This window comes from Eulemur rufifrons, chromosome 6 (genome assembly GCF_041146395.1).
Source record: "Eulemur rufifrons isolate Redbay chromosome 6, OSU_ERuf_1, whole genome shotgun sequence".
NCBI classification, from domain to species: Eukaryota; Metazoa; Chordata; class Mammalia; order Primates; family Lemuridae; genus Eulemur; species Eulemur rufifrons.
In genome coordinates this window covers 96,703,616-96,718,478 of record NC_090988.1, presented here as the reverse complement: position 1 = coordinate 96,718,478, position 14,863 = coordinate 96,703,616, and the positions used below count along the sequence as shown (strand labels likewise).

Genomic DNA, 14,863 nt, shown 5'->3' with positions numbered 1-14,863 from the left:
AAAGAAGCTCAGGAGTCTGGTTAGGGCATGCCCTGTAGACATCCAAATGGAGATGCTCAGTGGTCAGTGAGAGTTGAACTCAGGGAAGAGATCTGGGCCGAAGAGACAAATCTGAGAAACCTCAGCAGATAAAGCATATTTAAAGCCATGAGCCTCAAGGTGATGACAAAGGGAGTGTGAATATAAGATGAAGTCCAGGACTGAACCTGGGCCTGCTAACATTCAGAGGTCAGGGACAGGAAGAGGAACAAGCAAAGGAGATATGGAGCAGCTAGAAGAGTAGGAAGGAAACTGGGAGGGACTGGTGTCCTGGGAAGACAAGAAGAGTGTTTCAGGAAAGAGGGTGTGGCCAACCATGGCAAATGCCTCTGACGATTGGGAAGTGGCCAATGGATTAGCAATGTGGGAGGCCACTGGTGACTTTGCAAGGGGACAGGGACCAAAACTGTGCTTACTGAAATATTTAGCAGGCCCTGGATAAACATTATTGACTGTCATCAGTGAATGGCTGATTTCAACACCTTCTGATTGGTTTCTTCTGGTCTTACCTCCTCCAATCCAAGGACACTGCCATCAGCGTGATCCTTCTGAAATGCAAATATAGCCTGCCCCACTTGTATCTTCACTGCAAATCATGCTGGGATGAATATGTGGACAGCTGTACGTATAAGGATGCTCTTTGTTGCATTGTTTATAATAGAGAATATTGTAAATAATTTGAATACTCAACAACAGGAAAGTAGTTATGGCAGCTAAGTTCCATCTAAATAACAAAACACTACTTAGCCATTAAAATAGTGCTATGGAATATTTAGTACCAAGTGTTCAGTTTCCGTTGCTAAGTGAACGAGCCAATCACAGACCAGTATACACATTGAGAACCAATTTACCAATTAGCACAATAGTCTAAAGCAAGAGTTAGCAAACATTTTAGATAGAAAACATCCTAGGCTTTGCGAACCATACATCTCAGACACAACTATTCAGTTTTAATGTGCATGGAGTCATAGATAATATGTAGATGAATTAATGTGGCTGTGTTCCAACAAAAATTTATTTATAGACACCGAAATTTAAATTTCATTTAATTTTCATGTCATGAAACATTTTTTTACCAACCACGAAAAAATGGAAAAGTCATTCTCAGTTTGTGGGCAGTAAGGAAATAAGCAGAGGGCTGGCCTTGGGGCACAGGCCATCGTTTGCCCATTCCTGGTCTATAAGACACTGAGCCAAAACTCACTGTGGACATTTTCCGGTAATGATGTAAAGTTATACTTTCCTCCCCCTTCTTGCGGCCTGTTTTTCTGGAACATTTCCCCCCAGGTATCTGCGTGGCTCACCCCTTCACCCTTTTAAATCTTTTGCTCAAATAATACATTTTCATCCAGGTCTGTCCAGTGCACTCTATTTAAAATTTCAGCCTGCCTGCCTCTCTCCTTTATCTTGTTCAGTGTTTCTGGTTTCCCATAACACTTATCACTTTTTGACAGACTAAATAATTTACTTTTTAATATATTTCCTTATTATCTGTACCCATCTCTTCCCTATGAATACCAAAGAATGTAAGCTCCATGAAAGCAGAGCTCTTTATTTTGTTCACTGATGTATTCCAGACTCCAAGAATAGTGCCTGACACATGGGAGGGACTCACTAAGTATCTGTTAAATGTACGAATGAATAAAGCACGTACTATTTTAAAAATTAGAAACCTAATATATAAGACAACAAAGCCAGGAGTTTCCGTGAGTTCCCATGCCTACGGAATGAAGGCCACCCACTCGGCCAGGCACTCCTGGCCCCTTTGGATTGTGACCCCTTCGGTCACACTCCTCCAGCCTCTCAAATAGCTTCTTCCAGCCCTCCAGGCCGCCCAAATCGAGCACGCGCAGTTCACTACCTGAGACACCTCCCGCAGCCGCTAGGAGACGCCAGAGCACAGCCCTCCGACAAAGCCGAAACACTCGTGCCACGTGACCCGCGCCGCATCCACGTGACCCGCGGCGCACTCGGTGGGCGTCACGTGACGGACTCAGTTTTCCTCCAATCGCTGTGTACGTTGTGGGATCCCATCCAGGACCCGGCCCGAGGCTTAAAACACCCAGTTTTTCCGCCAACCAGACGGGCCAGCTACCCGCTTGCAGCAGGGTCGTGGCGTCTCCCAAAGATCCTCTTCTAAATAGTGGCTTCGGTGGACCGCGGCCTGCGGTGTGCTCGGTCCCGGAAGTGACGTCTCCCAGAGGGGCCGGAAGTGGCAGTGGAGGGAGGGAAGATGGCGGAGGTGGTGAGTCCGGTGCCCGGGGCGGGGCGGAGGGAGCCAGGGGAGGTGGGTAGAGCCCGAGGCCCCCCAGTAGCCGACCCTGGCGCCGCGCTGTCTCCCCAGGGGGAGATAATCGAGGGCTGCCGCCTACCCGTGCTGCGGCGGAACCAGGACAACGAAGATGAGTGGCGTGAGTGACGTCGGTGGGCGGGGCTTAGGAACCAGAGGGCGAGGGGCGGGAGGAATCAACAGAACCCCCGGGAGGGGGAGGGGCCTCTGGAATCCTGGGTCGGGCGGGGCGCATACTCTAAAGGAGGGGCGTGGCTTTTAGCCGTTCAGAGATGGACAGGGCGGGGCTTTGGAGAGGGGGTGGCGCTTGGTGACTGAAGGAGACTTGGATGAAAGCTACCAAGTGCGGGGGGTTAGGGATCTGGTCTGGGGGTGGGGTTCAGGTCGTAGAAGGGTGGAGTCTCATGGCCTGGCCCGTCTAAGGTCCCTGCCTGTGCTATTCCTATAGCCCTGGCCGAGATCCTGAGCGTGAAGGACATTAGTGGCCGGAAGCTTTTCTACGTCCATTACATTGACTGTGAGTTCTGGGCCTGGGTGAGATGGGCTGCAGGGTAGGGTTGGGGGGCAGCCTGTGGCATTCCTTCCTGAGCCACCTCCACTGCTGCAGTCAACAAACGCCTGGATGAATGGGTGACCCACGAGCGGCTGGACCTAAAGAAGATCCAATTCCCCAAGAAAGAGGCCAAGACTCCTACCAAGAACGGACTTCCTGGGTCCCGCCCCGGCTCTCCGGAGAGAGAGGTGGTGAGTAGGTCCCCTGCTTCACCTCTTCTCTCCTGCCTATTTCTCTCATATCTTGGCCTTATGGGCTCCTGGATGGGCAGGAGGCGGCACTCTCCCACTCTAACTTCAGTTTGCAGAGGATGGGAGTCAAATTACAGATGTAGTTCCCAGAGTCCAATAGCTATTCCTATGTCCTTGAGAAGGCAGAGGGTGGGGTTTGAACACTCCATGCTTAGGGGCCCCTCCTGCCCTTCCCATCCCACCACCATCCCCACCCCAGAGGAAGACCCTGGACCTATCTCTACAGCCGGCCTCCGCCCAGGCCAGCGGGAAGACCTTGCCAATCCCGGTCCAGATCACACTCCGCTTCAACCTGCCCAAGGAGCGGGAGGCCATTCCCGGTGGCGAGCCTGACCAGCCGCTCTCCTCCAGCTCCTGCCTGCAGCCCAACCACCGCTCAACGGTACCCTCAGCAATTCCAGGGACCTTGCTTTCTTCTCAGGTCCCACCTTCCCTACCTTCTGACCCACCTTTCTTGGTTTTTCTCTGCAGAAACGGAAGGTGGAGGTGGTTTCACCAGCAACTCCGGTGCCCAGTGAGACAGCCCCAGCCTCGGTTTTCCCCCAGGTGAGTTCCCCAAACCATCTCTTCTTCCCTTCCTGTCTTCTGCCCACTGGTAGCCCCTTTCAGGCTCATCTCACAGCCAACCCTTCTATTCCTACCACCTGTCTCATCTGCAGAATGGATCCGCCCGTAGGGCAGTGGCAGCTCAGCCAGGACGGAAGCGAAAATCAAATTGCTTGGGCACCGATGAGGTGGGTGTGGGAAACAGCAGAAGGGGGAAGCTGTGTGAAAAGGAGGGGATATAGGCAGGGTGGAGAGTTAATTCAGTGACCGGTTTAAAAATAAGGGGTGGCGGGCAGTGGTGGGATTAGGAGCCAGGCAGAGCATGGTTCAGATCAGCCATTGGGTGATCTTTTCCAAGTTATCCCTCAAAGTTTCAGTTTTTTTAATTGGGAAAAGGGGGCTTATGGTACCTCCCCCATAGGCTTGCTGTTAGGCTTGAAGAAGGAAACCTGTCAAGGGGCTGTGAGCTCTAGTGTCCTGCTGAGCTGTCTCCTCTAACCTGGTGTCTTCCACTGGCCCTGGGCAGGACTCCCAGGATAGCTCAGATGGAATACCATCAGCTCCACGCATGACCGGCAGCCTGGTGTCTGACCGGAGCCACGACGACATTGTCACCCGGATGAAGAACATTGAGTGCATCGAGCTGGGCCGGCACCGCCTCAAGCCGTGGTACTTCTCCCCGTACCCACAAGAGCTCACTACATTGCCCGTCCTCTACCTGTGCGAGTTCTGCCTCAAGTATGGCCGTAGTCTCAAGTGTCTTCAGCGTCACTTGGTATGAGGGGTCCAGGGAGGCTGCCCTCCCAGCACCCCAATCCTGCCCTTTTCCCTGATCCTCCTCTTTTCCTCAGACCAAGTGCGACCTGCGACATCCGCCAGGCAACGAGATTTACCGCAAGGGAACCATCTCTTTTTTTGAGATTGATGGACGTAAGAACAAGGTTAGTAGCTGAGGGGCAGTGGGGCCCTGGAGTAAGTCAGATGAGCAGTTTCTTCCTGCTCAGGAAATCACTGACCAGTCAGGCTAAGAGATCAGTTCAGCCTGTTTTTATTGAGTTCCTACTGTAGGGCAGGTGCTGGAGGGTACACAGATGACTGGGAATTAGACATGTCCTCTGTTCTCTGATAGTTTACAGTCCACGGGGGAGATAGGCATGCAAGTGGCCATTTAGATCCCAGGGTGAAACAGAGGGTGGGTGAGCAGGACCCATGGGGGTAATCTTTGAGCCTTGACATGGAGGATGAAGTGGCTGAGGAAATTCGATGGCTAAGGGAATTCCAAGCAGTAGGGTTCTGAGGCGCAGGCACTAATGTACAGAGATGATGCGAAGATCATTTTGGGTAAGAGGTAGAGGGAATGCTCTTACAAGGGACTGAGCTCAGGTGACAAGGATGCTCCATTAACTATTGTTCATTTTGTATTAAGTGTGGACCTGGGCATCCAAGTGGCAGTGCCCAGTAGGTAGTTAAAAAGCCATGTCTGAAATGCAGGATAAATTGTATGCAGAAGTAAAGCAGCAAGATCCACAGTTTTGCTGGGGGAACCTCAAAGCTGTTATTTTGTTAAATTCCAGAATTCCTTGCCTCTGTCTTAGAACAGTAAGTTCCCAGGAGGTGTGACTGTGGACATAGACTGTTAGGTTTTTGACAGCGAACTCCCAAGACTGTCAAACAGGGGAGAGCTCTCAGGAGCTTTGGTGTTGGAGTCTGGCTTCATGGAGCCACGTCAGTTTGTTGTTAAATACAGCAAAGGGCAACGGAGAGCCCCAGCCAGGCTTTGATGGAGTTAGGGGAAGCAGCAGGGGTGAACCTTCCCAGCTCACCAGGGAGGCAGGTGGTCAAGAACACCATCATGGAGCTTGTACATGGGTTCCTCAACACTGAGGAGTGGCCTTGCCTAAGCGGTGGGGACAGCCTGACTGGTGGAATGGGTCAGGCCCCAGGGAGGAATGCTCCTCGCCTGTCGGCCTAGGGCACAGCACAGAGAAGGTCCTGGCTGACCCTGGACCACTGGCTGTGCTCAGGGCCAGTACCCAGAGTGGTTACAGGCCTTTTCCCTTGCAGAGTTACTCCCAGAATTTGTGTCTTTTGGCCAAGTGTTTCCTCGACCACAAGACCTTATACTATGATACAGACCCTTTCCTCTTCTACGTCATGACTGAGTATGACTGCAAGGGCTTCCACATTGTGGGCTACTTCTCCAAGGTCAGTGCTCACCCAGGCTGTCCCTTGGCTCTGTCCTGAGCCGGGTCCCTTCCCTCACACTCACCTGTTCCTCTATTGCAGGAGAAGGAATCAACAGAAGACTACAATGTGGCCTGCATCCTAACCCTGCCTCCCTACCAGCGCCGGGGCTACGGCAAGCTGCTCATTGAGTTCAGTGAGTATGTGTGCTGCCCAGCTGGTGGGTAGTGCACCCACTGCTGGTGCCTCATGTGCAGAGAATCTCAACTCTGGCTGTGCAGCCTGGTCATCGGGGGAGCCAGCCAGAAAAAAAGGTGGCACTCCACCAAGGTTCTCTGCCCTCTCAGGGTGACTATCCTGGCTTGTGTCAGGCAGGTTCTTAGCCTCACACTGATACCCAACTTTTCCTAAATCTGACTCATCTGTTCTGCCAGGGCCACAGGCAGGAGCTTAACAAGCCAATTGCTCATCTGTCTAGTACTGTGTGCCACAATACAAGTCCTTGGGCAAGAACCAGTGGTTAATTTCCCCAGTTGTCCCCTGAGCCTTGTAGGCAGTGCATGTTCAAAGTGCTGTTAACAAACAGACGTAAGCATGGATTTGTCCCCTGCTCCCTGTGTTCAGTCAGGTCAGTCTCTTCAGTGCCCTCTTGACCTCCAGGGGTCCCTTCTGCTTCCCTGCTTTTTACCCTCCCATCCCCACCCCCAATTCCATCCACCTCTACTCACTGAACCCTTGGAATAACCAAGCTCTGATCAGGGAGACAGGGAGGAAGGTTTAGCTGTTTGCCTGGTGAAACCACGGAGGCTTGACTTGATCAAGGTCATGGTCATTTGAGAAATTTTGTTGGTCAAATGCTACCCAGATGGATCACATCCTTAGGAAGTTCTCAACCTGGTAGAGTAGGTGATGCTTAAACTTAGTCTAACTCAGTCTTGGAGGTTAGCCCTCAGTGGAGATGGGGTGTGGGTGGTGCCATCCAGGAGGTATGCTCAGTTCTGCTGAGCAGGGTCCAGCAGAGCACCAGAAACACCATTCCAGGCAGCTCAGAGGGTGGGTGGGTGTTCACTAGAGAGGGGACAGGAGTCCCTGTAGCTGAGGAAATGAGTGTGGCTTCCAGTTGATCTATTAGGACTCTACATGCAGTGTGGCCCCAGCAAAGTTGAATAGGGACTCAAGGTTGCCCCACCCCTTCTGCGCCTCCTTTCCCCAAATACCAGCCTCTCTGTCCTCTCACCACTGGGTTGCTTGGTGGCGGTCCCAGGAGATTGGGCAGGAGGGTAAGACTGGCCAGTAAAGATGTACCAAAGGCAGGAAAACAGAAAGGGTAAGGTCCATTATGAAGCTGGTTATGACTGACAGTGAGAAAGGGCTTCTAGAAGTAGCAGAGATGCCCCTGACAGCGGAGAATGAAGACCTGCCACAGAGATGTGAAGCTGCTTGGGGGTTTGCAGGGCCCTGAGGATCTTGCCAGGAGTTGCCTGCCATTGCCCAGCTGTCAGCACACATAGAGAAAAAGCCACTGTGGAGGTCAGCTGCTTGACTATGAGGGATGGCCTCTGACTTGGGAAGTACCTTGTCTCCTTGCATCCTCACAACCACCTAGTCAGGCCATCCTGGTCTTAGAGCAGCCAACACTCCAAGGTCACAGTTAAGGGGACTGATTTGACTGAGAGAATTCAAGCATCCTCAGGCCTGGACCAAGGATGGGGGTCTGCCTCACTTTCCTCCTCACAAGCCCAGAGTCTGGGATGGCAGAGGAAAAGTGGTGGCACTTTATTCCATGAGCCATTTTCTTTGCATTCCCACTGCCTGGAAGCCTTCACTGGCTCCTTGGCAACCCCCTGTAGTTGACTGCAGCTGCTCCTCTCTCTGCCCTCAGCACCCCTCATCATGCTCAGCACACAGGGGAAGAGTGAATACTCGTTAGTCCTTTATGAAGAAACTGAGGCACAGAGCAAAGAAGCCACATACCCAAAGTTAACAGAACTACCAAGTGGCAGGACCAGGATGGGAATGAGGCAGCCTACCTCTGCAACCTGTGGTTTTAAATGTCGCTTGTGTCCATCTGTGACCACTTAACCACCCTCTCCTGCTCCACTGTTTTAGGCTATGAACTCTCCAAAGTGGAAGGGAAAACAGGGACCCCTGAGAAGCCCCTCTCAGACCTTGGCCTCCTATCCTATCGAAGCTACTGGTCCCAGACCATCCTGGAGATCCTCATGGGGCTGAAGTCGGAGAGCGGGGAGAGGCCACAGATTACCATCAAGTGAGCCTGGCCCCACCTACCTGGGGGTGCATGGCATGGCTTTGTCTGTTGCTGGGCTTTATCCCTCCTGGGGCTCCCGGGGACAGATGTAGGCCCTCAGGGGACCTGACGTTTGCCCTCCCACAGTGAGATCAGTGAAATCACCAGCATCAAGAAGGAGGATGTCATCTCCACTCTGCAGTACCTCAACCTCATCAACTACTACAAGGTAGGTAGGTGGGCAGGGGAGACAGGTGTGTGGGGCAGAGTGCAGGCACCATGTGGGCTAACCACCTGCTGCTGCTCCTACCAGGGCCAGTATATCCTCACACTGTCAGAGGACATCGTGGATGGGCACGAGCGGGCCATGCTCAAGCGGCTCCTTCGGATTGACTCCAAGTGTCTGCACTTCACTCCCAAGGACTGGAGCAAGAGGGGAAAGTGGTGACCAGGCACTGCCCACCAGTGACGAGACAGCTGGCAAGACTGGGGCTGGTGGCCCATGGGTTGCCCCACTGGGGCTCCTGAGAGGCACACTGAAGATGGGGCTGAGGACAGCTCTGAGACGAGGGGACAGGCCTGGCAGGGGCCCGGTGATGTCCAGCACCAAGGCGAGCTCAGGGCTCAGGCCAACTCCAGGGTCAGCTGGCTGCAGGGCCAGCCCTACTCTGAACCAGGGACCAGAGGGAGCCAGGCAGCTGTGTACAGTGAGGTGGGCAGGGTGGGGGTAACTCTGTACAGAAGGCTGGTGATTGTAAAAATTTCTTTTGTAAAGTAGGAGTTGGGGGTGGGGGTGGGGTACTGGCTGCAAAATTCTGGCCTCTCTTACCCCATTGCCCCTGGCAATAAATTGTCTCTATAGGCCAGACTCATGAAAAGTTCTTGTGGGAAAGGGGGCCATGCTGGCTTAGGGCTCCAAGGCACCCACAGACTCAGGTGCTGTGAAGAGCTTGTTTATTGGAGTGATGGACTCTGGCTCCAAAGTGAAGAGCTGGTTTATTGCTGTGAAGGTATCGATGGCTTTCAGTGTCAAGCTCTGGCTCTCAGTCCTCTGGCACCTGTGCGTGAATCTGCAACAGGGGTCACCTGTACTGTTGGATTTCTAAGCTGTAGTGGATGAGTGGTCTACATACCTAGGGAGGGACTCAGCTGCTCAGAAAATGATAACCCTTCTAGACAGGCCAGAGAAAAGTAATAGAGAAGCCACTCTTCCCACGCTACCCAGAAGAATCCTGCAGTCAGCCCAGGTTCCATCTGCCCCGCAGTGTTTCCCCAGCTCTAATGCTCCAAATCCTCTCATGGGCAAGATTCAGGGGTGTCCCATCCCTCTACTCACCGCTGCAGCGAGGCTGGGCCAAGTTAGGGCTCCGCGCACTTTGGCATCCGGGCCAGGGATGGTCTCTAGGCCCCACAGGGTGAAGTGGCTGAAACTGGCGGTGGCTCCGATAAAACGGTCCTGAGGAAGGGGCCTCGCTCAGCTTTGGGACCGCGGCTCCCGCCCGCACCCGCTTCCAACCCTATCCCTTTGCTCACAAAGTCCCGCTCCAGCGGCTCTGAGGGTTCCACCGGCTTCCGCTCCTCTTCCTGATTGTCATTTTCCAACCCCCCCGAGAAGTCCTGCTTCCCTATCAACTTCTCTTCGTTCTCCATCACGTATCCCACGAGGCCGGGCGGCACCGCCACCTCTTCGCCCCGTAGGCTGCGGCCCCGAAACGACACTTCCAGTCCTGGAAAGGGAGGTACAGGGCCTCGGTCAGGGACCGACCCAGGCCCTAGGGCCCAAGCCCAACGGGGCAAGCCCGCGGCGGCCCTCCCGCCACCTCTAGGTGAACCGCGATCCCCAGGAGCCCGGCGCCGAGGAACGCGCCGGCGGCGCGCGAGCTGCCGGGATTCGTAGTTCGACGCTTACCGTCCGGACTCTGGCGGATGGCGGGCGTGAAGAAGCGTCCCACGGGGGCCGACTGGCTCACCAGCACCTCACAGGGCAGCAGGTGCAGCGCAGTGGGGGCTGCGTCGCGCAGCGTGACTGGGCGCAAGTGGACGCGGTGCTTCTCGATGGCCGCCTCGTCGCTGCTCTCCATTTTCCCTTCGCCGCGGTCCTGTCGCTAGCGGGCTGAGGCCGAAGGTGGCGCGTAAAGCGCGCAAGGCCTGTCGGGAGGCCGGGCACGGGGCGCGCGGAGCCCCCTGGGAAGCGCAGTCTCTCCCAGAGGCGCTTCTCTGCGTTCCAGTCCAAGGTTTTTTCCATTAATTTTTTATTTTTTAAAATATTTTATACTTGTTTTTACAGAGTCTCGATCTGTTGCCTAGGCTAGAATGCCCTGGCGTCAGCCTAGCTCACAGCAGCCTCAAACTCCTGGGCTCAAGCGATCCTCCTGCCTCAGCCTAATTTTTTTTACTCATTGTAAAAAAAATAAAATTTAAAAAAAGGACGCTTTTTATATTGGGTTGGTAGGTAAGTTATTTAGTTTTAGTTTGTTAGGGACATCAACCCTTTCCTCAAATGCATTGAAAATATCCGTTTGTGATTTGCCTTGGAACCTGGGTATAGGTGATTTTTGCTGTACAAAGACTTATTTTTTGTAATTTATAAACATTTTCTTTTTACGTCTTTTAGATTTCGCAATTCTCTCTGTTTTGGTTTTTCTTTCTTCCTTTCCTTCCTCCCCTTCCCCCTTTCTGTCTTCCCTTCTTTCTTTATTTCTTTTTTCTTTTTAATTTTTGAGACCGAGGCTCAAGCGGTCCTCCTGCCTCAGCCTCCGGAGTAGCTGGGGCTACAGGCATGTGCCACCATGCCCGGCTAATTTTTTCTATATATTTTTAGTTGTCCAGCTAATTTCTTTCTATTTTTTTAGTAGAGATGGGTCTCGCTCTTACTCAGGCTGATCTCAGACTCCTGAGCTCAAATGATCCACCCACCTCGGCCTCCCAGAGTGCTAGGATTGCAGGCGTGAGCCACCGCGCCCAGCCAGCAGGCCAGTTTTTAGACCCCTTTTCTATAGCAAAGCCATTGATTTTTATATATTAATTTTTAAACCAGATATCTACTGAATTCTTTTGTTGCTCCTAGTATCTTTCATTTTATTTTCTTGAGTTTCCCAAAATTAGTCATATCACTTTCAAATAATGATGATTTTTGTCTCTTCATTACATCTTGTAATTTTTTTTTTCTAATTGCTTTGGCTAGCATTTTTAGAACAATCTCAAATGTTACTGGTGGTATCAGAAGACAACCTTTTCTTTATTTTTTTATTTTAATTTAATTTAATTAATTTTTTTGGAGACAGAGTCTCACCACTTTGTTGCCCGGGCTAGAGTGCCATGGTGTCAGCCTAGCTCACAGCAACCTCAAACTCCTGGGCTCAAGCAATCCTACTGCCTCAGCCTCCCGAGTAGCTGGGACTACAGGCATGCGCCACCATGCCCGGCTAATTTTTCTATATATATTTTTAGCTGTCCATATAATTTCTATTTTTAGTAGAGATGGGGTCTCGCTCTTGCTCAGGCTGGTCTTGAACTCCTGAGCTCAAACAATCCGCCTGCCTCAGCCTCCCAGAGTGCTAGGATTATAGGCGTGAGCCACCATGCCTGGCCCATTTTCTGATATTTTGTAATAAACTCTGTATGAACCTATTAGCCTTTTTCATATTCATTTTTGTGGTATTGGGTATTTTATAAGGTCCCAAATAATGTGCCCTCTTCTGTCAATGTTGCAAAGTCTAGATGCTTTGGTGAATTTGTTTGTTTTGAGTGGGGAGAGGGGTTGTGGGTCTTCTCATTTTGTTCTTTTATTTTGGAGGAGCATGAAATTTCTCCATTTGCTCCCTCTTCACATCCAAATGCTAGAGGGCACTTCTAACTTCCTTTTTGTGTAGTTGCTCTCCCAGGGTCTGTTTCAAAGATCGTGACTTCACATCTTGCATGTGTCTTTAAATCCTTTCCCTGTAGTGTCAGCTTTGACCTACTGCAGACACTTTTTAACATTTTCAGGCTCAGGGTGGACTTAAGTGTTTCTGGAAAGGTCTTAGATCAAGCTTAGGCCCCATCACTAACTCCCCTCTTCCCTGCCCCCCGCCCCCCGTTTTTCTTGGGAGTCTTGGCTCACCACAAATCATGGCAAGGGGGGAGATCATGAACTGTCATTCGTTTTTTGTTTGTTTTTACGCACAGTTATTTTTATGTTTGAGCATTCTTGTCTTCAAGTTTTGAGTAGTTTTATCTTTCTTTTCTCTTCACTCCATATTGTTTTTCTAGGCAACATTGGGAGATGGCGACCTATGCTGCCATCATTGTCTTCCTCCCTGGAAGCCTCTCACAAAATACTGACTTCCCATCCCACCTAAGGTGTAGAGGCCTCAGGATCCAAGGAAGAATATGGCCATGAACGGACACTGCTGTGGTTCTTTTGAACTGGAAGTGGAGACTGCCACCCTGTCATTTGCCCGCTCATGCCTTGGAACCAATATCTCTAAAAGAGCCATGGATCCTGATTATCAAGTAAGAAATTGTTGCTGCCACACAGTGGAGACAAGGAGGAGGCTGTCATACCCAGGGGATCCTGAGACATCTGGGGACTGCCAGGTTCAATGACAACATTAATGAAAGACTCAAGTGACCCAACACAGGCAGAATTACCAAGTCAGACCCTTCAGGAATGAGGTTTGGGTCACCTCATTAAGTAAAAGATCCCTGAGGACAAAAGGAATATAGAATGGGTTTGGAAGAAAAATTTAAAAACTAGGGTTAACTGATAAAATTATATTGAATTTTAAGAAACAACTTATTTTTTAGTGTGTGTCCTATTAACAACTAAAAAATTAGTTGTTGTTTCTACAAAATTCAAATTTAACTAGACATCCCGTATAATACATTTGCTGAATCTGGCGGCCCTAATATTGGCCTTGTAACTCGTTGCACAGAAGACCCATACTTCCTTGCATGTAGCACAGAGAGTAACCAATATTTCCCCCCATCTTTTCCCTTGTTACATATAAAGTGTGTTATTGATGATTAACTTGATAATTCAGCGCAACAACATATCAAGGTGAGATTATAACTAAACTATATCAACATGCGCTTTCCAACTGCCACAACAGGGGAAGAGAAGTCTGGAAAACTTGGCCCTGGCAATGACATTTTGCCCCAGAACTGACACCCTTCACGTTTCATTAGCCAGAGCTGGGCTCAAGGCCAGGCCTACCTTCAGGGTGAGGAAGGGTACTGGTGTATCTGGAAGCAGAGACCCAGCAACTGGTGAACATCATTAACGTCTGCACAGGTGCACAAAGTAACTCACGAACGGGACTTTGGGTCTCTCCTTTGGGGAAGAATTTCTGGTTGTATGAGGCATAGTTGCCCAGGAACATGGTGTTGCTGCTGAGATCTCTGGGAAGCTTGATTATGAGCAGCTGCATGTGCTGCCAAGGATGCAAGGCGTGGAGTCTCTGGATGGCGATGCGGTGTCCTTCCCCCCCCTTGGCGTGACTTCCTAGGCACGCTGAGAGGATGTAAAGCCAAAAGCCTTTGCTCAGACATTGCTTAGTCAGGTTAAGCATATGCAGACCCTATGATTCAGCAGTTCCGCCTCTGGTACATACCCCAGAGAAACTGTCACAGAGGTCCATAAGAATGGCCACTGCAGCACAGTTCAGGGGGCTTGGGGGTCACTGGTGTCCAGCACTTGAGGAGATGGATGCTTGGGTGGGTAAATAGACAGATAGATGAAAGGATAGATGGTCTGTCCTTACACGGAACAATTATGTTAATCTTAGGCTAAGGATTAACACCACCTTCTGCATCTGTGAGCAGAAAGAAAACTGCATTTCTGGATTCCCTTGCCACTGGAGTTCTGTTTGGGAGATTGACTCCACTTGTTAGATGCCCTCTGAATGATGTGGATGGAGGAAACAAAGTTTTATTTCCTTGTATGTCCTGCAGGTTCAGGCTTGGAGATGTCTCTCTGCAGCAGCATCAGGTCTCTGGCTTTGTGGGTATCAAGAGGCAATGGTGACAGTCTCACCCTGCATCCCAGGGTCCAGGCCCAGCTTCCTGGGTGCTGAGAGGGGCTGGATTGCAGGCGGGGCAGTAAGTTCTGGAATTCAACAGCTCCAGTGGTGGCTTCCTGGAGGCCTACTTCTGCAGCTTTCCCAGGGACTTTGTAAGTACCTGATTCTGTCTTAAATCCCTTTTTGCTGAAAACAGCTAGAGAAGTTTCCATTTCCCAGAACTGACCCCTTTAGATTTGGCAATGGCTTGCCCAGGTGACAGAGCAAGTTACCACCCAGCTCAAGTTTGACACAGGCCTGACCTGGCCACAGGTCCCACTGCCCCAGGCCCTCCTTTCCTCTCCTAGCCCACCCCATCTGGAGGGGCAGGGCTGGCCCCCAGGGAACATGCAGGCTGGGAGCCCAAGAGGCAGGGGCAGTAGGACAGGCCCTTCCACTGGAGCAGCAAAGCCCAAGCTACCAGGCATTCTCCCACCCAGCACTGCTGACTCCTGGTTTGACAGCATCTGGGGTGCTGGCCCAGGGCTGAGAGGCCTGGGGATTCTGTGGCCCTAAGAGCTCTGCCCTGACAGTGTGTAGTAATGGAAACCTGCTACAGGATGACAAAACACTATTACCACCCAGCTACGTGACCTTAGAAAAATCACTCAACCCCTCTGGCCTACAGATTTCCTCATCTTCGGGGCCCTGCCGAGCTGTTGCAAAGATGAACTGAGGCAACACATATGTGCCTGGCAGCAGAGTTGGCCT

General features: G+C 51.3%; 2 protein-coding genes across 5 annotated transcripts; one reads left to right on the top strand and one right to left on the bottom strand.

Moving 5' to 3' along the window:
* Window positions 1-2,256: 2,256 nt before the first annotated feature.
* On the top strand, window positions 2,257-8,978 carry KAT5 (lysine acetyltransferase 5). Of its 4 annotated transcripts, XM_069471522.1 has the most exons (14): window positions 2,257-2,284; window positions 2,384-2,450; window positions 2,778-2,846; window positions 2,937-3,073; window positions 3,360-3,515; window positions 3,605-3,679; window positions 3,793-3,867; window positions 4,206-4,454; window positions 4,531-4,620; window positions 5,744-5,884; window positions 5,966-6,059; window positions 7,973-8,132; window positions 8,259-8,340; window positions 8,425-8,978. In XM_069471522.1, exons 1-14 carry the CDS (start codon window positions 2,273-2,275, stop codon window positions 8,557-8,559), a joined length of 1,542 nt encoding a protein of 513 aa, XP_069327623.1. In that variant the 5' UTR covers window positions 2,257-2,272; the 3' UTR covers window positions 8,560-8,978. The 4 variants fall into 4 exon arrangements, with proteins under 4 accessions (XP_069327623.1, XP_069327625.1, XP_069327622.1 ...); XM_069471524.1 differs by lacking the exon at window positions 3,360-3,515; XM_069471521.1 differs by having other exon boundaries at window positions 2,257-2,450.
* Window positions 8,979-9,035: 57 nt separating this feature from the next.
* On the bottom strand, window positions 9,036-10,282 carry RNASEH2C (ribonuclease H2 subunit C). Its single transcript, XM_069471525.1, has 4 exons — window positions 10,021-10,282; window positions 9,645-9,838; window positions 9,448-9,567; window positions 9,036-9,181 (listed from the first exon to the last, which is right to left on the bottom strand). The coding sequence occupies exons 1-4, from the start codon at window positions 10,190-10,192 to the stop codon at window positions 9,155-9,157; spliced, it is 513 nt and encodes a 170-aa protein (XP_069327626.1). The 5' UTR covers window positions 10,193-10,282; the 3' UTR covers window positions 9,036-9,154.
* Window positions 10,283-14,863: the final 4,581 nt, after the last annotated feature.

Excerpts from the sequence above, each read along its gene's own strand:
- KAT5 (XM_069471521.1), top strand. The coding sequence starts at position 2,273 with ATGGCGGAGGTGGTGAGTCCGGTGCCCGGGGCGGGGCGGAGGGAGCCA. Across the intron at positions 2,847-2,936 it reads CTACGTCCATTACATTGACT|TCAACAAACGCCTGGATGAA; the intron begins GTGAGTTCTGGG and ends CCACTGCTGCAG. Across the intron at positions 4,455-4,530 it reads AGTGTCTTCAGCGTCACTTG|ACCAAGTGCGACCTGCGACA; the intron begins GTATGAGGGGTC and ends TCTTTTCCTCAG.
- RNASEH2C (XM_069471525.1), bottom strand. The coding sequence starts at position 10,192 with ATGGAGAGCAGCGACGAGGCGGCCATCGAGAAGCACCGCGTCCACTTG. Across the intron at positions 9,839-10,020 it reads CATCCGCCAGAGTCCGGACG|GACTGGAAGTGTCGTTTCGG; the intron begins GTAAGCGTCGAA and ends CTCCCTTTCCAG. Across the intron at positions 9,568-9,644 it reads AGCCGCTGGAGCGGGACTTT|GACCGTTTTATCGGAGCCAC; the intron begins GTGAGCAAAGGG and ends CCCCTTCCTCAG.